The sequence below is a fragment of the Phocoena sinus genome, chromosome 4, assembly GCF_008692025.1.
Source record: "Phocoena sinus isolate mPhoSin1 chromosome 4, mPhoSin1.pri, whole genome shotgun sequence".
In the NCBI taxonomy this organism is placed as follows: Eukaryota; Metazoa; Chordata; class Mammalia; order Artiodactyla; family Phocoenidae; genus Phocoena; species Phocoena sinus.
Window position 1 is genome coordinate 3520913 of NC_045766.1, and position 26991 is coordinate 3547903.

At 40.7% G+C, this 26991-nt stretch overlaps 1 protein-coding gene across 2 annotated transcripts in view; it reads right to left on the bottom strand.

The window, feature by feature from the left end:
- The window catches only part of LOC116753107 (ubiquitin-conjugating enzyme E2 E2), a 353959-nt gene extending 327965 nt beyond the window's left edge, over window positions 1-25994 (bottom strand). Inside the window, exons 1-3 of one of the 2 annotated variants that reach the window (XR_004349683.1) lie at window positions 25794-25994; window positions 20018-20201; window positions 11919-11969 (exon numbers count right to left, since the gene is read on the bottom strand). Coding sequence is in view for 1 of the 2 variants with exons in the window: in XM_032630612.1 (XP_032486503.1) it covers window positions 11919-11969; window positions 20018-20193 (227 nt within the window). In the remaining variant the exon portion in view is untranslated. The remainder of the gene's footprint in view (window positions 1-11918; window positions 11970-20017; window positions 20202-25793) is intronic. The other variant, XM_032630612.1, reaches the window with a different exon arrangement.
- Window positions 25995-26991: the final 997 nt, after the last annotated feature.

Here is a 26991-nt window from a genome sequence, read left to right on the forward strand (position 1 = left end):
CCAATGCCATCCTGAGCCTATTCAAAGGCTTCCCTAGTAATCTCTGACCAGCTGCTTTATCAAACACGATGGTTATTCTTATCCCTCTGACAAATTCTTACTCCTCAACAAGGTGGCAAAATGCGTTTCTGCTCTCTCCTACCCAGATTCCAATAAGCACTTAGAAACTGAGACACTTAGACTAAGCCGTGGGGATCAGTGTGTCAGTAGGCCCCCTCCTTCCCAAGCCTCCAGCAGACTACAGGGCATCAATCCCAATAGTCCTTGACTATGCCTATGTTATAAAGGTAATGTTGTAAGCACATAAATATCCATGTAAGCCTGCCTGATCTCCTACCTAGACACGTGTGCTTACTCAAATATACTCTCCACTTCGTCGATCAGTCAAAACTTCCCAGCTGGATCCCTAGCTGATGGGCCTCACCACGGAGGAGCTGAAGGTCACTGGGTGCATTTACATGTACGTGTCCAACTGAACATCCATCTCTGACTACCTTCCACACAGAAGAGGGAAAATCTGCTCAACCAAAATTTACCATCTCCAAAATCCACAGTCAGGAGTCCCCTGCTGGCTGATGACAAAGCTACACTCAATTTCATCATGTCCCAGTCAAAACCCCTAACTTCCTAAAATGATGGCAAGCAGGGGAATGACCAAATGTTTCAAGTATGGAGAATGATGACGTCAGAAACCACGCACAACTCGATTTCTCTGTCAGCAGCCAACCCACTACCCCACATCTCTGGTGAGCTCAAAAACTGGAAGAACTGTTAACAGTTTTTCCCTGCTTGAAAGCTGGGACACATCTGGCCCGTACATAATTTGGAGAAGGAGAAAGAGTTTTAGATAGCTACCATATGATCATCTTGATAAATACTTACTGAACGTTTTATCACCTATATTTACATATTTGGGGAGACTACCCTACATTTATTACTTAAAACACTTTGTCCGTTATATTATTCAGATACTATCTATAATTCATATTCCATGGTTTTTAAATGTTTCACCTTATATAACATAGGAAGTTATTAATTTCCCATTAATGCATATAATTAAGAACGGACTAGGTCTGCTACAAAAATATTGGAGGCTTCTTCTAACGTTATCTTTGGGGTTCATTTTACCTTTTAGGCAAAGCTAACTTATAATGAGGTTCTTTTGGTACTGCAGTAACTAAAGCCACTTAGAGATAGTCCAGGCCACTTAAGTAGTGCAAAAAGTGCCTTATACCTAACTCAAATTTAAAGCAAAATGCACAAGGTTTTGTTTCAATGTATCTATTCTAGGAACTCTAAACATTTCTAAAGGATTTGACACCAACGCAACAGGACAGTAAATTTAATTTCTTTGCCCCCTCTTAAAATTTGTCCTTCCTTTCCCCCACCTCAAATCCCAGTTGTTTGAAAGTAGTATCGTAACACTGTTCCATATCACTTATGAACCAAGCTGTGATACATGAGGGCTTGGCTAAGAAGACAAATTCTTTCTCTTACACTGCAGAATATGACAGGCAACACAGAAAGAACTGAGAGAGTCCTCCTAGCCAATCCCACCCTACCTTAGTTAAGAAGGCCTGACTCCCAAACCCTTATTCTACTTTCTCAGATTCTAGACCACTGTCCCTGCCCCAGCAGGGTCAGGCTAGCCCTAGTCCCCCTGCTGCAGACCCCCTTCCTCACCCCCTGGATGCCTGGAATCCAAAGACTGCACGTGTTGGGCTGCACTGCCTGCTAGCTTGAGCCTAATGCCAGAATGTCCACTGCCTAAGGCAATAAGCAGTGCTGCCACTCTTCAGAAACTCTGCCCTGGCTGCAGGAAAGGGTTTCCCTCCAGCACCTGCGCTGAATCTGTCACCTTCTTCCAGTTCATCACTTGTATGCAGGTCTCAGAACATTCTGCTCCCACACATTAGGCCACAGAATTTTGCCCCAGCCTACAGACATGACAGCCATCTCCCCACAAGATTGCACAAAACTTTTAGAATATCACTTAATAAGATCATAAATAAAACAGCAGTCCACATGAACGTATAAAGAGCAGCGGTAGTTTCTTCAGTATAGTCTGTCATTTGAAATCTTCGAAAGTCTGAATTTTCTTTTATTTCTAAGATGCTTAGCTCATGGAAAAATTATGTTAGAAAAAACACATACCAAATAAAATATAAATTTTCTTCATTAACGTTTATTCAATTTCTAAGGATGCAAATATTTTTTCCAGGACCAAAGGGAGGAGGGGGAAACCATGAGAATTCCAAACAGTGTGTCACATAGTTTGATAGACTTGAAGGTATGTTTACTGGCCAAATGAATATTCAAAAGATTTGCATTAGATGATTGTCAATTTATACTGGCATTTGAATAACACTAAAATTTTTATTTCTTCACTATGTCATATAAGTGGAGTTTATGAAATAACATGTCATAATCTGGGGCCGATGAAATTACTGCATATTAGTTAATGTCTCTAAACCCCACACCAGGCTCTTATTTCCACATGTTCTTCAGGTATCATCCTTTTCTTATAAATTTGAAAGTTATAAATAGAAAAGAAAATAAAAGCCTCACTTACTAATTCATATATGGAACTGACAACAAATAAACTGGCTGTTTTAAATAAAATAGCCAGGCCAATAAACTATACAAATTTCATGCCACAGGCTCCAAGAAGGCAAAGGAGAGGGAAAAAATGAGTCACAAATCCATGATGAGGAAGACAAAGCTGATAAATTATACTTCATCTGTCTGGAGTCCAGCAGCTGGGAAATACCATCCTAGTACTACCTTGCATCTGACACCTGAAAATCCCTCTGAAATGAGCAAACAGGGTCATTTTCAATCCCTCCAGAGACGGGGCACACACTAACTACCTCCTGAAGCCGTCCATTATTTCTCTGGACAGCTCTGAATGAAGACGGAGCCTTTTTATCAAGAAGAAAATAGTTTCCTTCTAATTTAACACAGCACTGCTAGTTCTACACCCTGAAACCACACAGAATCAGATGAATCTCTCTTCCATTTGATGGCTCTGAAAACAGTTAAACACAGCTATGATGACCCCCCACTCCACTAGACAAGGTAACTCCAACTCCTTTCAAATGTACTCTGTGATCATGGATAGGAATTCCCAGGTCTCCTTATGTTTTCTTTTTTTTTGAGGTTCATATTTTTTTTAACATCTTTATTGGAGTATAATTGCTTTACAATGGTGTGTTAGTTTCTGCTTTATAACAAAGTGAATCAGCTATACATGTACATATATCCCCATATCTCCTCCCTCTTGCATCTCCCTCCCATGCTCCCTATCCCACCCCTCTAGGTGGACACAAAGTGAATTGTATCTAGATTTTCTAAGTGTATAAAACATATCCATTCTGTCAATGCAATAAGCAACACACTGACCTATCAGAGCTGAATGCTGGACCCGGCTTTGTCATGAAACGGTACTTCCTTGGAGAAGTGTGCTGTTTTCTCTCTGGGCTGGAGAAAGTGCCAGACCATAAGCTTTCCTGCTTCAATATCCTACGAGTCTATCTAAAGGGAATGCTTTCAGGAACTTCCCTGGTGGTCCAGTGGGTAAGACTCTGTGCTCCCAATGCATGGGGCCCGGGTTCAATCCCTGGTCGGGGAACTAGATACCACATGCATGCCGCAACTAAGAAGGCTGCATGCCACAACTAAGACCCAGCGCAGCCATGAATAAATAAATACTTACTAAAAATAAATTAAAACAATGCTTTCAATACCGCTTTCATTTTGTTAAAAATTTAACCAATACTTTCTAATATTAATATTTACAAGGGTCCTTTACTTAATTAAGGGCACTATGTGTAATGCTCTAAAAAATAAGTTAGTTAGGGGTCCCTGGCTGTTAGACTACAATGGTGGTCGGCAGGAAGGGAGGGGGAAGACAAATGAATACATAGTTATAAGCACCCTTAAGAAGGTCAAAATGACCTTGTAGTTTAATATTACCTGAAATTAAAGTTAAGCATAAATTTCAGCTTGAGAAGTGTTTATTTTTCTAGGACTGTAACTATGTGACACAGTAGTCACTGGTCATATATGATTACCTAAATTTAAATTAAGTAAAATTAAGTAAAATTAGAAATTAATTTACTCAGTTGGATTAGCCACCTTTCAAGTGCTAAATAGCCACTGCAATGGATGACAGATACAGAACACTTCCATCACGAGAGAAAGTTCTATGGGGCAGTGCTGTTCTAGGTTGATTCACCTATGTCTATTTTGCAAACAGAAGACAGCACAGCCAAGACCCAAAACCCTTGGTCTCTTAACGTCAGAAACACCAAGGCTGAAATCCTAGTTGTGCCACTTACTTGCTGTGTGACCTTGAACAAGTCATTTAACCTGTCTAAGCCCATCTTCCCACCTATAAAATACTGTCTAAAACTAGTATCTACCTCATGGAGAGTTATGACAATTAAGTGAGATAATGCTGGTTAATTACAGCAGGCAGTACTGGGCCTCAAACACTGGCAGCAGTCAACAGACATCAGCTTTCTAGTATAAGCAACTGTATTTATTCACTCATAGGTACACTGAACCTCAGATGAATGCTAAGATTTGAAATATAGAGATTCAAGAAAGAGCTCTCAGGCTTCCCTGGTGGCGCAGTGGTTGAGAGTCCGCCTGCCGATGCAGGGGACACGGGTTCGTGCCCCGGTCCAGGAAGATCCCACATGCCGCGAAGCGGCTGGGCCCGTGAGCCGTGGCCGCTGAGCCTGCGCATCCGGAGCCTGTGCTCCGCAGCGGGAGAGGCCACAACAATGAGAGGCCCGCGTAACGCAAAAAAAAAAAAAAAAAAAGACACACTACAGCATTCTGCTAACCAATACACATTTACATCACTTTTCAGTTATTCGTACTATTTATTTACTAATAATCTCCCTTGCTCCAGAAAGAGTCTGAGATGGCTTTAAAAAAATGTATGTGGTAGAAAAGTATAAAATGAAGAGAAGATATAAGGGGGAAAAAAAGAGTAAGAAAATAAAATACAACCAGAGTTGAGGTTTCTACACAAAATGCAGTTAAATACTAAGATCAAAGAATAAATAAGGCTCACCGTTTCAGGGCAACCAAAGTAAAGAAGGGAAGCATGATCAATTTTAAGATCTGCAGAGCCCACAGATACTGGCAGCTCCTGCCAACAGTACCATCATTTTCCTGGTCTTGGTTCTTTAAGCATTTTATGTCTTATCTCTCAATTAGTTGTAACCAGCTCTGTAGGATTAGGAACTGCATCTGCGTATCTTTTTGCAGGCTACACTTGTCCTACCACAGATCCAATATTAAGCCCTCAGTAAATACTGAAACGTAGGGGAACATGACCTAGAATCAGGCTGAGTAACAGGGAAAAACAATTTGGCATTAAAAGTGCAGACCCCGAACTAGGAACCGTCAAATGTAAAGAAATCCTTTACCTGGACCAGTGCCGGTAATAATAACATAACACGAACATATACACCGATACAAACACACACACGAGGGAATGTTATAGAAATCACTACACTCACAGAATTACTTTTCAAAATGTTCCAACTAAATATTGTTTCATGGAATTCAGAAATGTAAATCAAGCACAGTATAAATGATACTTTGGATTGCCTCACATGTTGATTTTTTTCTTTTTTTTCCCCTTAACTGAAGCACAAATAGCTAGCCACAAATGTAATTTTTAATGTATTTCTCTATCTACTCACACATGTTGGAAAATAAAGGATGAAAGATCAGAAAACCTGGGTTCAAATCCAAATCAATCATTTCTAGTTGTGCAACCCTGGGCAAACTATTTAATCCCAGGGGCCTCACAGAAAAGACTAAACTGCATCATATATGAAAATCCTTTAAAAGCTACAAAATGCTACATAAATATTACTATAGTAACCAAAAAAAGAAAAACAATTAGTGACAATAATTAGATTTTCACATTGCTGGCTCTTTGTGGAGATCACACCTAAATAGACACTAACCCCAATTTCTACCTCAATGCTTTCCTGTTCTGTAATATAGTTTTGAAAAATGTTAACCCACACACACAGTTTTCCTACATACTGTTTCAGTTACTAGGATCTGGAAAATACATTTTCCTCTATTAAGTGGCTCTCATCAACAGGAAGGTGAGACAGTGGTAAGGTTTATGTCTAGTCACGGCCTCCTCTATTCTAGCAATGCCTTAACTAATGAGTTAAAACAATGAAAAGTAAATGAGACAACTTACAGTTTCTGATTCAAAACTTATTACATCAAGACTGTGGTACTGGCAGAAGGACAGATAGACATAGATCAATGGAATGAAATTGAGAGTTCAGAAATAAAGCTTCACATATACGATCCACTGATTTTTCAAAAAGGATACGAAGCCAATTCAATGGGGAAAATGGTCTTTGTAGCAATGGTGCAGGGATAACTGGGATATCCACAAGGAAAACAATGAAGCTGGACCTCTCTCTACCTCACACCATATACAAAATGGATCAGAGATCAAAATATAAAAGCTAAAACTAAAAAACAACTCTTACTAGAAAACTGTAGGCGTAAATCTTCTTAGTCTTGGATTAGGCAATGTTTTCATAGAAATGCCGCCAAACGCGCAAAGTAACAAAAGAAGAAGTAGATAAGTTGGACTTCATCAAAACTTACAACTTTTATGCTTCAAAAGTAACTATCAAGGAAGTGAAAACACTATCCACAGAATGAAAGAAAATATTTGCAAACCATATACCTGATACGAGACCTGTATTCAAAATAAATAACACAACTCAGCAACAAAAAGACAAAACTCAACTTAAAAATGGTCAAAGAATTTGAATAGACATTTCTCCAAAGAAGATATAAAAATGTCCTATAAGCATATGAAAAGATGGGTCATCATCATCATTATTCAACAGGGTAATGCAAATCAAAACCACAATGACATACTACTTCACACCTGCTAGGATGGCTATCATTAAAAGACAGAAAGTAACAACTGCTGAGGCTATGGAGAAACTGGAACTTTGATACACTGCTGGGAGCAAGGTAAAATGGTGCAGCCACTCTGGAATACAGTCTGGCAGTTCCCCAAAGGGTTAAACACAGTCACTATATGACCCGGCAATTCTACTCCTGGGTATATATCCAAGAGAAATGAACACAAATGTCCACACAAAACCCTGTACACAAATGTTCAGAGCAGCATTATTCACAATGACCAAAAAGTGGAAACAGTCCGAACATCCATCAACCGATGAACAGACAGATAAAATGTAGTATATCCTCACAATGGAATATTATTCAAAGACATAAATTAAGTACTGATGGCACTACAACATGGATGAACCTTGAACATGATGCTTCGTGAAAGAAGCCAGTCACAAAAGGCCACATACTGTATGATTCCGTTTATATGAAATATCCAGACGGCAAATCTATGGTGACAGAGAGGAGGCTGATGGTTGCCTAGGGCTGGGTGGCGGCAAAATTGAGAGGGAATGGGAAAGGGGTGATTGTTAAAAGGTGCGGTGTTATCTTTCTGGGGCGGCCAAAATGTGAAACCGATTGTGATGGATGTTTAAGACTGGGAAGACACTAAAAGCCACTGAATTTTATACTGTAAATTACACATCTCAATAAAGCTGTTACAATTAAAAAATAAAGCAGAGCCTGTGTTCAGTGAGCAGATAATTGAAACATAACAATAAGAGTAAAAACTGCTAATATAACTGAATTACATCCTCTTTTTAAGTATCCCCTCCTTTTATTTGCTCAATTAGTAAATCAAAAGTCAAATCCAAACGGATCATTTTACCACAGTCTCTACTTGCAAGAAGTAGTAAGGATCTCTGTCAGCTCCATGCTCATAGAGCTAATATAAACTTGGGCAGTATCAGATCATAACAGAATTTGAACTTAGCTTTTCTCTGCAATAAAGAGAAACAGGTTATCCTCAGGATGACAGAAATTTTTATTTTAATGCAGCAATTTTTCTAGCTAGCTGCCAGTTTTCCCCTAACCTCAGGGAAATATAAATGAAAACACTAACACATTTACAGATTTAAAATCTGTGTTTTTGACAACTGTGAAGAGTCCTGAAAGTCACAACTTAGTCATCTACAAGCTAAGCTGGTGTGCAGGGCACTGAGGTCGTGAGCAACTCTAGCCAACAGCCCAGCACCTCCAACTCAGCTGGCGGTACCAAAACATTTATGGATCTGCAGCGGTCTCAGGAGAGAGCCCCTGCAAATGTCATGGCTCCATTATGATATCAATCATAAATGAGAGTAAGGATTTCCCTGGTGGCGCAGTGGTTAAGAATCCGCCTGCCAATGCAGGGGACACAGGTTCGAGCCCTGGTCTGGAAAGATCCCACATACCACGGAGTAACTAAGGCCATGCGCCACAACTACTGAGCCCGTGTGCCACAACTACTGAAGCCTGTGCGCCTAGAGCCCGTGCTCCGCAACAAGAGAAGCCACCGCAATGAGAAGCCTGCGCACCGCAATGAAGAGTAGCCCCCGCTCGCCGCAGCTAGAGAAAGCCAGCGTGCAGGAACGAAGACCCAACGCAGCCAAAAAATAAATGAATTTATTTAAAAAAACATAAGACTAAGCAAAATACATTCTACTATTTACAGAGACTACTCTACGTAAATAACCAAATTTCACACACATTATGCACAATTTTCTATGCCCACAGCCCTACAGACCTTATGATTTTATGAACACAAACTGTTTTCTTAGATATATCATAAAGTTTTGTTGTTAAACATTAATTCTAATATTATAATATTAAAAAAGAATTAATTTTACGCAGCCTAAAAAAGAAAAAAACAGTATTATTGCATTTTTACCTCAAAGACAACAAAAAAAATGTGAAAAGAAAACCAAAAAATGTATAGGCAGGTGTTTCCTATAAGAAGAAATAATGTAACTTATTGTCAAAATGTTTCGTGCATGCTCTTTTAAAAGATTAAGTTTGTTCAAAACCTGAAAAAAAAAAAAAAAACTTAAACAATACTGCAGTAGAGGATAAACACATGCTAGTTCCTGCAATACAAATCCAAGAATTGCTTACCCGGACATCACATAAGAGATGCACTGAGACTCGGAAGTCCCATCTCTAACCTGACATACACACAGAACTGGGCTGTACTAGCCTCTTAAGTTCCAGAAAATAAGAATAAACCACACTCCAAGTGGAAGGTGACACACACCCACCCTCACCGAGACAGCTAACAGATAAAATCCTTCTCCACTTGGATTGCCTGAACACACCGATGCTTCCCCACACGTTATCTTTACCTGCGACAGTGAGTTAACAAGTACCCAAGCCACCAAAAAGCAGGGCTGTGAGAGGCACCTGTCCCAGGAAGTGTAACAAAAGGGAATACTTAGGCGACCGGGGATTCTGACTCTATCAGGCAGATGGCTTTAATTACTACACTTCTATAAACTAATTCATTACAGTCAGTAGGACACACATAAAGACAGCACAGCACTTTTAAAAGATCAACCACAAAAGCACTGTTAACCTTGTGCCAAAAACATGCCCAACCAAAATTGTTCTACCTTCTCTTTCTGAAGATAGTGACTACATTCTCATTGAAATATAGATGGGAAGATTTACTATAAACCACAATCAAATATTTGACACCCAAACTCCAAAGGCCACAGCAATCCACTTAATACAAGCACGTGAACGTCTAAGTGAAGCGGCGCAAGCACGCAGGGAACCTGGAGGTAATCACCACTTCCCAGCCAGCCCCAGCACAGCGGACCCTTTGCCAGGGGGAGCACCACAAACATGAAGGTGTACATGATCTTAGCGTCTGCGTGATCAGTCCAATCAACTATTTGGGGGTCATAAAAGGAGCTAAAGACACTTCACCAATAGTCCTTGCTTCTGAAGCAAATTTAGTTACCCAACCTGCACGTGGTTAAAAGGATTTCATTGCAAATTTCCCAAAGCCAGCAAATCAACCAAACAAGGTATCTTTCCTACAATGTTCTATGTCAATATCTCAATAAAAATGGGGGGAAAATAAAACTAAGTAGGTGTCTCTCCTGAGATTGTCTGAGGGGCTTATTATGTGTGACATCTACATTTTTAAATGTAAAACTATTACATATATTTTGCTTACATAACCAGTAATGATACTTTAACTAAGGCTCAGTGAAAAAGTAAATCCCCAAATTTCAGATGACACCATAGTTAAGCTTTTCTTTTTTACATTAAATAGAACTATGGTTCAATTATTTATTTAAGTAATAATAACCATTATGTAATTCCTTTCACAGACTCTCCAGTTTTCATGCATGTTTACAATATATCGGTTTAATCTAAGTTAAATTATTATTTGTAGTAAGTCAAGGCTAAATTAGACTAATGCATTAGAAAATAATATATGATAGTAAAGTTGCAAACAGTCTAATCATCACATGTTATATGTGGATTTCATTTATCAAAAGTGAGCCTTAAACAAGCTCATCAAAACAAAGCAATTAGTTTATTTTGCCAAGAATCTGTTGTCAAAATTTAAGCAAATAAGTGTATAAACTAAGTTCACATATTTACCAGTTCAGTTGTTTGTAAAAAGGTAACAAAAATAATATATGAGGTAAAACACAGTTTATTAAAAAAAAGATTCAAACCATTAAACCAAATATTATCATAAGAAACAAGGGATTTTAGTTTAATTCAAACTGAAGTTTTTCCACAAATCAATCCACTTACACAAATTGGCCACCAAAGCCTAAACAATGATCTGTCATCTGAAACAGCTTTGATGTAACATAGTCTTAAGTGTGACCAAAAAAAGTCTTACTATTAAAGTTTTTCCTAATAAAGCATCATTTGTTCTAGCTGAGTGAAACTTACTTCGAACGTTATTATTGCAAGTTTATATGACTCTCATGTAAAGAACCATATTAAATTCACCACAAACTTTAAGTCTTATTAGAATTTTTCCTACACAAAATAGCTGTCAACTAGCCACAGAGCCATCTGCAAAACTTTCACTTTCACTAACAACCACAGTTGCTGTCTTTGCTTTCATATAAAAACAAAATCAGTGAAATCAGAAATCACACCCAACAACGCACTCAATATTGGAAACCTGCCCTCTCACCTCTGATGCACACCACCACCAATTTAAACGACAAAAACTCCACACTGGCCTGGTTTCAACACTGAGTTCACATCAAAACAGAAAGAATTGTCTTAAAACAGCCAAACAGCCATCTTGCAACTACAGCACCAGATGCAAGATACTGTTTAAGGTGGGAGACAGTTTCTCTCCTCTTTCCACTACGTACCTGCACGTCATTAATCATTTCTGGGCAAGCACGTTAACTTCCTATAAGTAAACTCAGACCAGAAAGTTGAGGGTATGTGGTCATAAAGGAGAGAGCGTTTTAAATTCAACCTGCCTCCAATCACCCGTTCTGACTTAGTCACAAGCCATGACGACAAGAAGTAATGTAAACCATGAAGAACACTGTTTAATGTTCCAGCACTTTTAAAAATCAATTTCCAACAGGATAACAATTGAATAATTATCAAATAGCAAATATTTTACCCACGCTGTTATTGCACCATTGAAGAAGTCATTTAAAACCCTCACGCCTCTTTCACTAAAAGGTGACTGTATTTGTTACCCTATAATTTCACTACCTTATTGTTATTGCGTTACTCTGTCTTTTGGTGACGCCACTCTACCGCTGCAAACGTACTTGCGGAATATCCCATTTCTACAGAGACAACCACCACCACTGTCTTCCACAATCATTAAAGTCCAAACCACAATGATGTTTTTACTAACTAATCAGGCTACAACAACAATAGTTGTGCATCAGACCAACAGTTCAATTACCTCTTCCGCAAAAGATACAAATACATAAAAATCCGTAAGTACTTACCTACAGTTGGGAGGCGGGTCCAACGTAATTTCTGCAAGTTCCTTCTGAATTCTTCAAAATAAAGACAAAGAAAGTTACATTAAAATGTCTTCACTCTTTTAATATTTCATTAAAATTATACTTTTACACTAGTATTTCCCGTTTGTATGCTTTTAACCTGAAATACTAACACCGTATAAATCATCATATACAATACCAACAAAGTAGTAATTTCTGCCACAGTTTTGACAATGCTCCTACAAAGGGTAATGAGGCTGGCCACCATCGGTGCTTGCAGCCTGTGTTCGCAACACTGTAAGTTCAATGAAAACTTCGTTAAGCCACTGCTAACACTAACCAAATTTCTAGTTTAAATTGGAAACGTTTGCCACACTATTTATGGATCATTCCAACTTCTGATCTGTACTAGAACATCCCATATAGGATGGAAAAATGATCATATTAAGTTGAATCCAAGCATCCTGACTGAGCCAATCAACTGGTGAAGAAAGGATTATCACGATCTCATTCTAACACCGAAAACCGCTATCAAAGTGTAAATGGTATTTATTATTCCCTGAAGCCTCTAGATTGGAGCAAGTTGAGGCTTTCAAGTTTCAATAAGCCTTACTAGAATCCCTTCATTTTAATGTAACTGCATGAGCTTTGTGCAAAGGGGGGAGGAAAAGAACTTTTATTTTAAAAACCTGCTTTTGCCCTCATGAGTTATTTTCATCTTTTATTTTTAACTGCACCTAACCCCCTATACATATACAAAGGCTAACAGTGCTACACTGTTTTGTAAGAGTATACTTAGCAACCTTCTATCATTCATGTATTATTAAAAGTAGGCTTTGTTAAGCCTAATTTTTTTTAATTCTCAAAACCATTTCTTCTCCTCTGCCTTGGTTTTAAAATATGAGATTCACTAACTGCTGGATGCCTGCTCTTTTGGTAATGACAGGTGACTAAAAGCACCATAAAAAAATAAGAATTTTAACAAAGACATTTATCTTCAAACAGTTTCATTCTGTGCCTTTTCCAAGACAACCAACGGAAGCTCAGAATTGGTGCAAATCCCCCAGAAGGACGGCCACCAACCTCCCAAGTGAAGCGCATGGTCCAGATATAATGGTCACTTCTCTAAGCCATGTGACTCAGGGTTGGGGAGGCATTATGAAGTAGAGCAAGCCTAACAAATTTAAAGCCAAAAAACCTATTAATTCTGCTATCCCATTAATTGAGGACTCTTGGGCAAAAGGACTGCTCACACCTGCTCCCTCTCTTTAGGCCTCAATTTTCTCTCCTATAAAATGAAGAGGTTCTAACTAGGACAAATTCCATGACCTCTTATCGTTAGAACATATGATTTCCTTCTAATATGGACTCTGTGATGTGTTTATATGCATTTAAAGTACATATGGCCCAGAATTAAATAAGAGAAATCTCAAAGATCTGATATAGGAGACCACCCTTCGTAGATTTCACACAAAAATATAAATAAAACAGGCACTTGAAAACAAAATGGGTAAGTCCAGGTTAAAGACAGCAAACTGAGAACACACACATTCACCTCCCACTCCTTCAGGACCCCATGGTAGTGGGGGGGTGGGGAAGCAGGTGGAGATACAGAAAATGCAAAAAGGAATAAACAGCAAAGAGAAGGGGGTGGTCACCAAAGGAGGAGAAATTTCCGTGTATTTCTGGAAGACAAAGCAGATGGGTGTAGATCAAACAGGTTGAGATGGTCAAGAGGGGACTGCGGAGTACTTAAAGATTAAAAAAGACCTACTATTTGGGGAGCGGGGAGAAAGACAGTCAGAAATCCCAGAAGAGATTACATTTTCTGCCTAAGAAAATCATAGATCGAACAGGAAGGAAACTCAAACGTAAAATAATTTTAATCATGTAACAGATATTAAGGGATAAAACAGAAAGATTTGACCTATTTCACCTAAATGCTATGACTCACTGGGGAGCCCTGAGATCATAACATTGGACTTAGAGGAAATCTAATCCTAACACCGTGTTTGGTGTGGCACTAAATATTTAGGTAAACGTACAGACAGTTTATTGGCCTTTTACTTACAGATAAAGCACAGAAGACAGGTTGTAGTTGCACTACACAATGAAAACGTTACTAACCTTGAAGATGTGAAATTGGGTGTAGCTAACAGAAACCAACAAAAAGTGGATGGGGGGCTGTGAGTAGACGGAAAGAAGAACAAAGGTACTAATATCCCCATTTTACAAACTAGGGAACCAAGGAATACTGTTGAAATGTGAGGGAATAAGAAATAGTGGCTTAACTATATTATTTAGTTTAGAAAGACAACCAATACTCTTTCTTTTAAATATAACTATCATTAACCGGGAGGAGGGAAAAAAAAAAGAAAGCAGGTGAACAAGCTACATCCTCAAATTTCATAGCAAGGAGACAAAAGATATTATTTAAGTTAACAATTCAACAAGCAGGTATATGCGTAAGATTTAGGGTTGTGCAGAAAACCCGTAGCAGGACAAACCAGAGACAGCTAAAGGAATGCAACTGGGACAGGGAGAGTGTTTCAACAGAAAACTGTTGCTTTTCATTAAAAATGTCTCTGTGCTATTTAATCTGTTGCCAGAAACATGAATAACTTTCATAAAATTTTTCTATTTAAGTACAGTTGATTTACAATATTGTTAGTTTCAAGTGTACAGTAAAGTGATTCTGATACATACATATATATATATACGCACATACCTATATGTGTGTGTGTATACACATATATATACTTTCGTTTTTATTTTTTATTCTTTATTTTATTTATTTATTATTATTTTTTTTTTTTTGCGGTATGCGGGCCTCTCGCTGTTGTGGCCTCTCCCGCTGCGGAGCACAGGCTCCGGACGCGCAGGCTCAGCGGCCATGGCTCACGGGCCCAGCCGCTCCGCGGCATGTGGGATCTTCCCGGACCGGGGCACGAACCTGTGTCCCCTGCCTCGGCAGGTGGACTCTCAACCACTGCACCACCAGGGAAGCCCTATACTTTCATTTTTAAAATAAGAGGACCAAAAGAACAGGCATTCAAAGGAGTATGCATGCTTAAACTGTCAAAGAAAACTATTTTTAACATAAAAGAACTTCTTTGGGATCTTCAAATAACTCATCCTGCTTTATACTTATACTGTCCCTTTTGGTCTAAAAAATTGATGTCATAATTTTGTCACATAATTCTATAATGGAACTTGAAACCCCTCCAGATATCTATAATTCTAAATCTAATTATTCAATACAAAAGGCAATTTATAAACTTGCAATTGATAAACCTGACAATTCTGAGCAGTGAGTCAATATACTATAACATATTTGGAGCCACTGCTACCAAAGAATGGCTGTATTTCTCCTGACAGAAAAGATTATACGAAGAATTGCTATTTAAACGGTTGCAAGATGTCCTGCTGTTTTCAATAACAGCAATTCAATTCTATCTCAAAACTTGTAATCATGGTATGTATTAAGTTTCTCAGTCTTGACACGCGGGGTAAGGAAGGCAGCTATTTCAGGCACTGTCCCTTAAGGTGACGAAAAATGAAAAAGTATCAATAATTCACACTTACCGTGTACCTTTTACATGATGATCTTAGGCTATTAAAAGTGAATTAAATAAATCTCACAGAATTTTCTAAGGATTACCGTTTTATCAGTCCCCATTTAGGAAACTAAGGTTAGTAACTGTACGCTGGTATGGTGAAAAGACAAGCAATTATCTTGCTAAGTCAAATAAACAAAAAGACCTCTCCTCTCTCTTATCAGAACTTTTAAGACAAAATCCTTTCTTGAGACATAAATCAACTAGACAATCGCCTAACTCGAATTTCTGTCCAGCAGTGCCACTTCCTTAGTCGTTATGATACAGAAGTCAGTGACTGCACATGGCTACGGAGTCAAGTCAGAAGCAAAATGCAGACTAAATTTCAGTTTGTAAGACTTCACCCAATACCTTAAATGTTCCAGGGATGGTAAGAGTATTGCACGTGACTGTCATCTGCTAAAAAGAAAGGGGAGTGGAGGACGGGGGCCACAATCATGATTCATTCAGCCTTGACTGAAGAAAACGGCACCAAAACGACAAAAATGGAGGCAATATGAAACATTCATTTTAACACCAACTTATTGGACTTATGGTTCAGAAAAATGAAGCGGTGTATAGGTACTGACATGTTTAAAACACAACCATATTTTAGGCTAAAGAAAATTCAGTAACTTACTCAGGGCCAAGCAGGACATGAATATATGACATGGGGATTCGCAAAGGTGTTTGCTTAACAGTTATTATTTTAAAAAACCTTCATCCACTTAGATGACTTTCTATATTCCCCTACCATCTGCATTCCTCAAAACCTTCCAAAATGAACTCATTCTCAAGAAGAAAACATCATGCAACTAATTACTAAAATTTTTTAAATCTCAAAGTAGTCTCTGAATTAACCCAGGAAACACAGAGCCACTGCAAGTAATAAACCTAGAGTTTAATTCTGAATGGTGATACGTACCACGCACCTGTGAATCCAAAAGACCACTGATTTTTAAGACACCCTAAATTAATGATTGTGTGCATCAACTGTAAGATGCATCCTGATTTCAGGAACACTAAAAAGTTTTTAAATGCACATTCAGAATCAAGAAAATATAACAATTATGAAAGATTATCTAGAAAGAGTGTTACTTCATTCTTATGTGGAAAACAAACTTGGATGAGCCCATATAATAAAAGTTCACATTGGAATACATGTACACGGAAATCAACCTTTCAACTTAACAAAAATTTAGAGTCTAAAGCTAAGTATCATCCCTAGGACAGTATTATATTGTATCCAGTAAAATCACAATGTCCACTCTGAACAAAGGTAGTATGCAATAAATGTGATTTAAAATTCACATTTACAGGGACTTCCCTGGTGGCGCAGTGGTTAAGACTCGGAGCTCCCAATGCAGGGGGCCCGGGTTCCATCCCTGGTCAGGGAACTAGATCCCACATGCATACCACAACTAAGAGTTCGCATGCCACAACTAAGGAACCCGTGAGCCACAACCAAGGAGCCCACCTGCCGAAACTAAGACTCAGTGCAACCAAATAATAGATAAATAAATATTTTTAAAAATTCACATTGACAGTACAGTCAATTCAATGAAGAGCTCAAAACAGATGTTTTATTGAATTGACTAGTCCATTTAATGAAATCATCAAAATCTGTTACTCCAGGCATAGTCCAACTACAAATAAGACAAATACATATATACAAAACCAATATAATTAGAGGTATAGCAAATATACCAAGAGTGATACAGACGTTTTCGAGAGAACAGACCGTGATAAGAGCATGCCAATTTTTTAAGAAACAAATTCAAGCCAAAGAGGAGCAAAAATGCATCAAAGAAGTAACTAAAATCTCCCTCTTAGCTCTGAAGAAGACAGAAATTAATTTTTACCATAGTTTAAATAAAATTCCCAGGAATTCCCTGGCAGTCCAGTGGTTAGGATTCTGCACTTTCACTGCTGAGGCCCAGGTTCGATCGCTGGTCAGGGAACTAAGATCCCACAAGCCGTGGAGCACGGCCAAATAAGTAAATAAATAAATTTCCCATTTAATATTTTCTGTATCCAACATTACTTTTCTGTAATACCTGAAAACTGACATTTTTTTTCAAGAAAACATGTTTCTACACCTAATTATTAATTCTACAATTACAGCACATTTTATGCAATTGAACATCTATGTGCAAAGTACTTTTCTTGAGTTACTATAAAAATCTGAGTTTTTCTAGTTTAACAGACAGCATTAAGTCCTCAGAGTTTAACATATACCTCATTTTCCTAAAGTTTATCAAATGGACTTGGAGAAATATCACAGTAGACTTTAACTGGCTGTGAGGACGGGACCGTTATTATCCCCATCTTACAGAAGATAAAGCTGAGGTTTAGAAATGTTAAATTATGCATCTAATATCACAGAGAGACTAAATGCCAGAACCTAGAATCAAACCCGGATCCAGATGATTAACTCTGGCTCACAAAAGGACACTATTTAGAAAAGACGTCTCATCTGAATAAAAATCATTTATCAATAACAACAAGTTAGAATTTTATTTTGAAACTGCCTCTAACTTGGATCTTCTGAACACATTAGTACTGGGACTCTAATCTCCACAGAAGATCCAACTCTTACAACAAACTCAAGATCTAAGGCAGCCAGTAAAAAACTGTCGTGACCCTATTACGTTAGGCACTGTGGTGAATTAAAGATGTTAAGTCCCTGCGCTCATGAGTCCCAATGTTTTCCTCAGTTGTTAGAACTTAAGCAGAGACGGTGGGGGGAACAAAATTAACTTCACTATCAACTAAATTGGGGAAAAGGAAAAGGGAAGAATTAAGTTTTTTGTGTTGGGTTTTTGGGGGGTTTTTTTACTTAAAAAATTAGCAGTGAAGCAGCATTTTTATATTTAAAACAAACAGTAAATGACTAAGTCACTTCAGACACTGTCCCGAAAACCACCCAGAGACCGTCTAGAGGAAGGTCATCGATCACAGTTTGAAAACCACAGATTCACAAGAATATATCTGTCAATGGAGGGATTTTTTTCAGCCAGGAAGCAACTCAACCAAAGACCCTTCTTACTCTCAGCAGTGCAGTAATACCAATTGCTATTATGAGCCAAGCAGACACTGACTGATTAGAGTTTCTCCATTTACATGGGCCAGAAACTGTACTTGAGTACCTCCCACCCACCCACACCCACCTCCTTTCCTTCATCTAAATGCCCTATTTTCTCCATCCCCACCTTCCTTATCCGCTCTAACCCCACCCCCACTTCTCCGCAGCAGGGCATTTTGTGTTGCCACCAGGTCCACCAGCTGAGGCCTCCTGGATTTGTGGTGTGACAGCAGAAACAAACTGAACCCTTTCCCCATGCTGGCATATTCGCGTATAGAGGCTCGAAGGTTTAAAGTTCTAGGCTACCTGACTGTCACACAGCTCTTTCAACAGAGGTCAGGGATCAGCAGCACACGTCCGGAAAAGGGAAACTGAGTACCCTAGTCCCTCGGAGCAGGAGGCTCACCGCGCACCATCACTCCAAAACCTCTCCCTACAAAGTCACGTCCTGCCGGGGGCCTGAGAAGGTTCTTCCCAATCCTGTGGACTGACTAGGCCAGAGAGAAACAAGGTCCACTAGCCCACGTGGTTTATAATCTTTGGGATGGGTTCCCCCTAATTCATACTACCGAGTAAAGTATAAAGCTACCATTCAACATTCAGACATTCCACTATGCCTAAAATTTAGACTGCTTTTCTTTACACTTCCTATTTGATATAAAAAAGGTATTAAAACAAGAACAGTACATCACAGGACCAGGCAAGATTCTACTAAATTCAATTCACCTTTAAATTATTTACCAAGAGATATTCTGTAACGTAACAATATTAGAGCAGATCTGTCTGCTGAGTCCAATGACATGCCAATCATCACAAGCAATTGATGTGGCAATAGGGAATCCCTCAAATATCTTCCTTCCAGACCTAGCTATCCTCTGGAGAAAAAGAAAATCTGTATCAAGACTGAACCACTGCCTAATATGATGAAACCAAGATGCATTTGTTACTAAACTCCTGCATTTCTCACTTTACTAACAGGGAGTAGCAGGAAATACAGTACCATCCAATAACTATTTCAATGGCCTCCCATTCTTTATTCTCTGCTACTGAACAGAATAAAATATTAATGGTCAAGGAACCATAAATCAAATCATCACACTTTTACATGCATTTTCCTATACATACTCACCTAACAATACATAAACACACACACACACGCACACACACGTGCGCACACACACACACACACGCTATGGATATGTACTTTATAAATCTGCCATGCTGTTTAACTGACTTTAAATACCAAAAAGTTCATACTGCATACAGTTAAAACCATGAAAAAGAAGTAATCTTGAAGAAGAAAGAAAAGTCCATGAACTTCATGGTCCACATCCCAGATAAATGACTAAATGCAAGAGAAAGATAGAACTTAAGATGATAAATTGATACTAAAACCAAAGAGGTTACAATAATTGAGGTACCTTTTAGCACTAGTTGACAATTTAGCAGCTGTTTTGCTGGATATTTTCCCCTCCTTTTTCTTGGGCTGAACTTGCTCTCTTTCTGGCTCTTGTTGGACACTTTCACGTTGGTCTCCATCAGAACTTCCTCCACTAGTGCTTGGACTGTCATCAACTCTTTGTGCCTCAGTGGACATTTTAGATCCTGGATTAGAGAGTTAAAAATCATTTATTCAGTTGTGGGAGGACTGCAGTAAGGTACCTCAAGAAGAGAGAGACAGTGAATCTTAGACGAACCAAGGAAAGCTCACTATAAAATGAATGACTTGGTCACTTTACAAAACAGCTTTGGGAGTTGCCAAAACTTTTCTTTCATCCATTCAAAGTGTACTGAGGAGGGAAATGAAAACATACAAAATATATACACAAAATGCTCACAGCAACATTATTCATAGAACCAAAAAGAGGAAACAACTCAAATGTCCACTAACTGACGAACAGATAAACAAAGTGTGGTATATCCAAACGATGGACTATTTACTCAGCCACATAAAGGAATGAAGTACATGCTACAACATGGATGAACTTTGAAAACATTATTTTAAGTGAAAGAAGCCAGTCACAAAGGACCACAAACTGCATGATTCCATTTATACGAAACGTCCAGAATAGGTAAATCCACAAAGACAGAAAAGTCAATAAGCGACTGCCAGGGGCTGGGAGTGAGGGAAGAATGGGAAAGGGCTGCTAATAGGTGCAAAGTTTCCCTCTGGGGTGATGAAATGTTCTTAAATTAGATAATGGTGATGTTGTACAACTCTAAATATTCTAAAAACCACTGAGTTACACATTTTCAAAGAGTGAATTTTACAGTATGTGAATTACACGGCAATAAATCTGTTAACCAAAAAAACCTGAGGGCCTACTGCCCACCAGGCACTGTGCTAGGCCCTTTGGTCCCACAAGCATGAGAAATCTGATCCAGTGGGTAAGCCAACTTGCTAAGGGCTGTAACAGAGGTTAGTAAAAACAGCCGCAAGAACAGAGGAATGGGGCACACTTTCGCACCAATATCACATGAATACATCCTCCAGGCTGGGCTAAGGTTAATATCCTCTAAACCAGTGAATTGTTTGAAGTAACCTTTGTGATAACAGAAGAACACAGAGGCCTCCATGACTCTAGATAAAAACTGAGCCGTATCACAGTGCCAGCGCCGATCCAACAATATACCAAGCAACCACGTTTCACAGGAGATGAAGGCTTTATGGAAACAATGAAGGGTTCTTCCCCCCGCCCCCCGCCCCAGTCTGGATGAAATATCCCTCAAGGCTTTCAAATTCCCTGTGCCCTGAGTTCATGCTCCACAAGCACCTCTGATTACCAACTCAATTTCCTCAATACCTTGGTACACAGGTACTGTAAGTTGTTATAACCTAGATAACACATAAAAAGTGCCAGTCCTCTTCACAACTGTCATTCTATCATAATCAATTTCTGAGTTTGAGCACCATGAATACATCCCTTGTGACCCAGCTAGGTTAGAGTTTACTGACAAGTCCAAAACCAAACTGACAAAACCCACACCCAGACTCTCAACGATGTTTCTGTCACCTCATAACCACTTGAGATGGTGCAGCTACCTTCTGAGGTACCTCTTCCTTAAAAAACAAAACTACCTTTAAGAAGTGACATTAGGGGCTTCCCTGGTGGCGCAGTGGTTGAGAATCTGCCTGCCAATGCAGCGGACACGGGTTCGAGCCCTGGTCTGGGAAGATCCCACATGCCGCGGAGCAACTAAGCCCATGCGCCACAACTACTGAGCCTGCGCTGTAGAGCCCGTGAGCCACAACTACTGAGCCTGCGCATCTGGAGCTTGTGCTCCGCAACAAGAGAGGCCACGACAGTGAGAGGCCCGCACACCGCGATGAAGAGTGGTCCCCGCTCGCCGCAACTAGAGAAAGCCCTCACACAGAAACGAAGACCCAACACAGCCAAATTAATTAATTAATTTTTTAAAAAAAGAAGTGACATTAACAACACAAAATATACCTTTAAGAATCACAGATAAATGGGACAAATTCCTTTTGAAAAAGATACTATGTTACTCTCAATCAAATCAGGACTTGAAATAAAACTGTATTTGATAGATCGAGAATAAGAATCAATACGTAAAAGAGAGACACCTCAAATACAGCACTGTTTTTTATTACTATAATCGGTCCAAATGTATAGCTAGCTGACAATGATTAAAACTCATCATCACCAAAGATTTAACTTGTAGCTTGCTCTAAATCAAAGTGATTTCCTAATACAGACCTTTAAGTGGTTGAAATTTGTATGGTAACACAAACCAAAAAGCACTGCAAGAGAACGGAGGAATCAGGAAGTACAGGGGGTGAAGAGTCAACAGAAATTCCTGAACGTCTTCAATAAGACAACACGCAAACACAGCACCACCACCCTCTCACCCTCAACGGCCCCCTCCTCCATGCAGCTCTGAAACACACAGGGAACCCTGACTGCTTTTCTCTCTACCCTGTAAATGGAGAGCATGAGTCTCCACAGCCGTGACATCTTTTATGAGCACTAAAGTCACTTAATAGAATCCTGAAACACACAGGGAACCCTGACTGCTTTTCTCTCTACCCTGTAAATGGAGAGCATGAGTCTCCACAGCCGTGACATCTTTTATGAGCACTAAAGTCACTTAATAGAATCCTGAAATTTTATATCAGTGTGTTTCACATCTAGCTCTAACAGTCCTAACGTATTTCTTGCTTTTTTTTCCTTTCATTGCTATTTCACTTAAATTCTCACCCTTGGATTTAACACTGATTTCTTTTTGCAGCTTACTTCTTTCAGTAAAAAAAAATATATCAGAAGTTTAAAACCTTATAAGTATGTATATAAGAGCATGTTAGATAGAGCAGATGTGCATGCGAGTAAGAAAGAGAATAATTCTCAGAGAAAGGCCCTCAGCCCCAGCAAAATGCTGCTGGCAATATTTTGAGATATGTGAAATGAGTGAGAAATTATTTTATACGTCTTAAACCAGAAGCAATCCATTATATGACAAACATATGGAAACCTAAGTAAAATTCTTTTTTACTGAAACTCCAGCTTCAGTTTAATAAACTATGCCTAGAAATTCAGTTGTATATTACATTAGTTATAAAGCTACACGTTCATCTTAATAATTTTATTTATGTGTAACTACATAATATCTAATAATGCCACAAGTATATATAATTACTTAAAAGACTACTCAATGATATAATCTGAGCCATAATCTGAAACCCAAATTTCAGAAACTGCTCCAGAATATCAGAAGACTAAAATTAGTCTCACTAGAGAACTATTAAAATACCCAAATAGATGTATAATTTCTACAGTTTCACAATAAGGAAAAAAGATTATTTCCACTTTGTACCTAAGATACCTTATTTTGTCCAAATCTTAACCTACAGATGATAAATTTGCTCAAGGCCACGAATAACCACTATAGAAACTTGTAGAAACAAAGTTTTCATATCTTTTTCAAATATCAAGAGTAAGGGGAAATTCTGTGGCTGTTGGTTTTTGAATGCCTGCTTACGCAAAAAGTATGGGGAAAAACTAAGTGACAACTAATCTTTATGAAGAAAAAACTGTCTATAAGCATTTTAATTAGTTACAAGACTGGTGTTTTGTCTCTCTAAAGTACAAATGAATGAAACTTCCTGAATTAAAACTCTCTAAATGTTATCTTCTAAATCAGCGCTTTAAAATCATCTATTAACATTAATTCCTAAATAGTTAATTTGATGCAATTACCTAGAGTGAAGATGAACTTGAATCCCGCCGTTATACACGTAGAACTACTCTTCCATGATAGTTTCAAAGATATTAAGATACTTAAATTTTTGCTTTCTACTCAAAGTAAAACTTGGCTTCTAAACATAAAATAGTAGAGTAGAACTTTCCTCAAATACGGGTTATATTAAGAGTTTAGATATCGTTCTTTCTTCAACACACAAATTACCTAAACCTGTATTAGCAATGTACTCCATATTGTAAATTACAGTCTTGGAAATTAGCAACATCCAAAATGAAACTCACATGTTCCATAAAAATGAAATGATTTGGTTATAAATATTACTGATAACGTAAAAACAACCATAGTCACTCCATAAATCCGGATTACTGTCCAGATAAGCCTAATAAGTGTACCTCACGGTATAAAACTGCAAAAGCAAATGTTCCTTTGAGCTTTTACAACAGGAAAACGCGTAATTCTGTCATCTGATTTCTTGCTATTTGTCTTCCCACTCACGTTTCCAAACTTTTCTAAAATGTAAAATAATTTATATTATATGCAGAATATCTAGCAATAGCCAGCTTTGCACTTACCTGCAGAGATATTTATGCACGAAATAATCGTGGAACACCCAAGTTTTGAGGAAAAGGTGCTATGTCCTGGAGGAGACCACCTTTCTATAATGGGCTATGACATTATATGAAAACCCTCCGTCATTGGCATCAGCCCACATACAAAACTCTAAACAGCCAAGGAGCATCCAAACTGAGTAAACACAAATATTTAGATTCCCAAGGTCCAGAATGAATTACCACCTATTCAGAAACATACATTTTTAGGAATCAGGGATTTTAAAGCAACAACAACAACAACAAACTAAGAAGAACTTAATATCTTTCTGAAAGGCGAGATACTCTTAAGGTAAACCCTAGCATTTATTTTCTTTTGTACTCTTAAATAGAAATATTTGAGTAAACGCTCAAGAATACACAAGGCAAAACGATGAATCTTGAAGACATGCAAATAGGTCTAACAGCCACCGAGCACAGGATGAGGTCTTTCTAAAGCGGCCTTAATTTCCTTAAGGGAAGATGGATTGGACATTTCTGGTCGGTCGTGGGAAAAAAAACACAAGAAGCTACGCTTTATCTTCATTAGAAATGGTAAAGGGCAAAAGGATCAAAACACTAAGAGAGAAGAGAGAGGGAGGGGGGAGAAGAAGGGGAGGGCGGGGGGAGAATCCAGTTTCGAACCAGGCCAGTGGGAGCTGCAGAGAAGAGGTTGGAGAAAAATGGGCTTGGGCTCCAAACTGTGACAAGCGCTGGGCTTCACAAAAGACCAGGACAACACACACTCCACACCAGGGCAAACACAAACACACCCCACCCCACCGGGTCTCCAGGCGGGCCCCGGGGGGGCCAGACCCTGCACTCGCCCGGAGAGACACCATGTGCTGCAATTATGCAATTAGTGAAAATAGCAGAAGACCGAGCCGGGCACTTTCCACCGTGACATTTATCCTGTACTTTTGCAAAGACTTAGTTCCAGGATGCGGCTGGAGAGGGATGGGGAACCGAGAACGGAAGGGGGTAGAGGATGGGCAGGGAGGGAAGAGGCAGGAGGAGGGGTGGATGGGGAGGAGGGGGAGGGGTGGAAAGGGCGAGAAACCGGGGCAGGAGGCTCGCGGGAGGGGGCGCGGGGACGGGGGCACGCGGGGCGCGGGGAGGGAACCGGGTCGCGAGCGGCGCCGAGGGGAGCGGGGGGTCGGGGCGGGGGCCCAACGGTTACCTGAGGGAGGGGCGTCCGCGCAGGTCGCGGGCTCGAGCCCCAGCCCGGGGAGAGGAGTCAGCGGAGACGCGGGGGAAAGGGGCGCGGAGGAGGCCCCGGTGACGGGATGTCCCCTCGGACCGTCCGGTCACCGAACCCGGACCCGCGCACCGCGCACCGGACCGCCCGGCCACGCCTGTCCCCGCCGCGCCCGCGCTCGCCCGGACTCACCCCCGGCGCCGCCGCCGCCGCCGCCGCCGCCCCGGCCGTTCCAGCTCCGGCTCCCGAGGCTGCTGCCCGCGGCTGTCGCTGTGGCCGCCCCTGAGTCCTGGAAAGTGGAGCCACCGCCTCCGTGAGCCGCCGCCGCCCGGCCGTCCGCGCGCGCGCCCGCGACTGCGCGTGCCCGCGTGCCCGCCCGGGAGAGACCGCGAGAGCGCGAGTCCCACGTCGGCCCGCCGCGCCGCGCGCCTCCCTGCCCCCTCCCCGCTCCGCCCCTCCTCCGCGGGCGCGCGGCCGCGAGGGGGCGGCGGCGGGCGCGCGCACGGCGGGGCCCGGCGGCCGGGCGAGAAGGCTGGAAGGCGGCGCGGAAAAGTGAAGTGACAGGCGGGTCCCGGGAGCGGGCAGCGGCGGGAGTGGGCGAGGGGCGTCCCATGGAGAAGGAGCGGCCGGGACCGGGAGCGGGGTGGGTGGGGGGAAACAGAGGCTGCCGGGCGGGCCGGAGGGAGGGGACGCGGGGACCTTGACGGGCACGCGCGTTAAAGGCAAACAGTGGCGGGGGGGGGGGGGGGTGGGGGGGGGTGGGCGGGGAGGGGGGAGTTGCCCTAAGGCGGAGCAGGGGCGGCGTGTTACCCCCGGCCACCGCGGCCCTGGCTTCACACTGGCCTCGAAGCTTTCTCGAAGTGGCTACTGGACTGACCCTGTTGACACACTAACCGCAACTCAGGCGCGTGGTGTCCACGTGCACCCAGGATGGAAAACTTCGCTATGGCCTGGAAAGTTCGCCTAGGCTAAGCCAGTCTCTAAACCCGACATTGCAGCACGAGGGTCCTTCTGCCTTCAGGGACCAGAATGTGGGAGGCAAGAGCTTCCAACCATTCATCCCTGGGATACTGGGGAGAGAGTGCGGCGCGCGGGGGTGGGGGGGGGGGGTGGGGGGGGGGGAGCACTCCCAGAGCGAGTGGGATGCTGCCCTAAGGTCCACTTGAAGGGTTATGAGAACAGGAGCAGTGCTCTGGGCGACCCGAGGAAACATTAGGTCCCCCTATCATCTTCACCACAGATAACCATGAAAAAAAAGAAAAACCTATGTCTGCTATGCTAACTCGGCTTCCACAGAATTTCCCCCACCTCTGCAACTCAAGCAGCCAAGAGACCCCAGAGGACAGGAGAAAGTCGAGACCTGTACATATGTCTAGAACTGAACATCTTT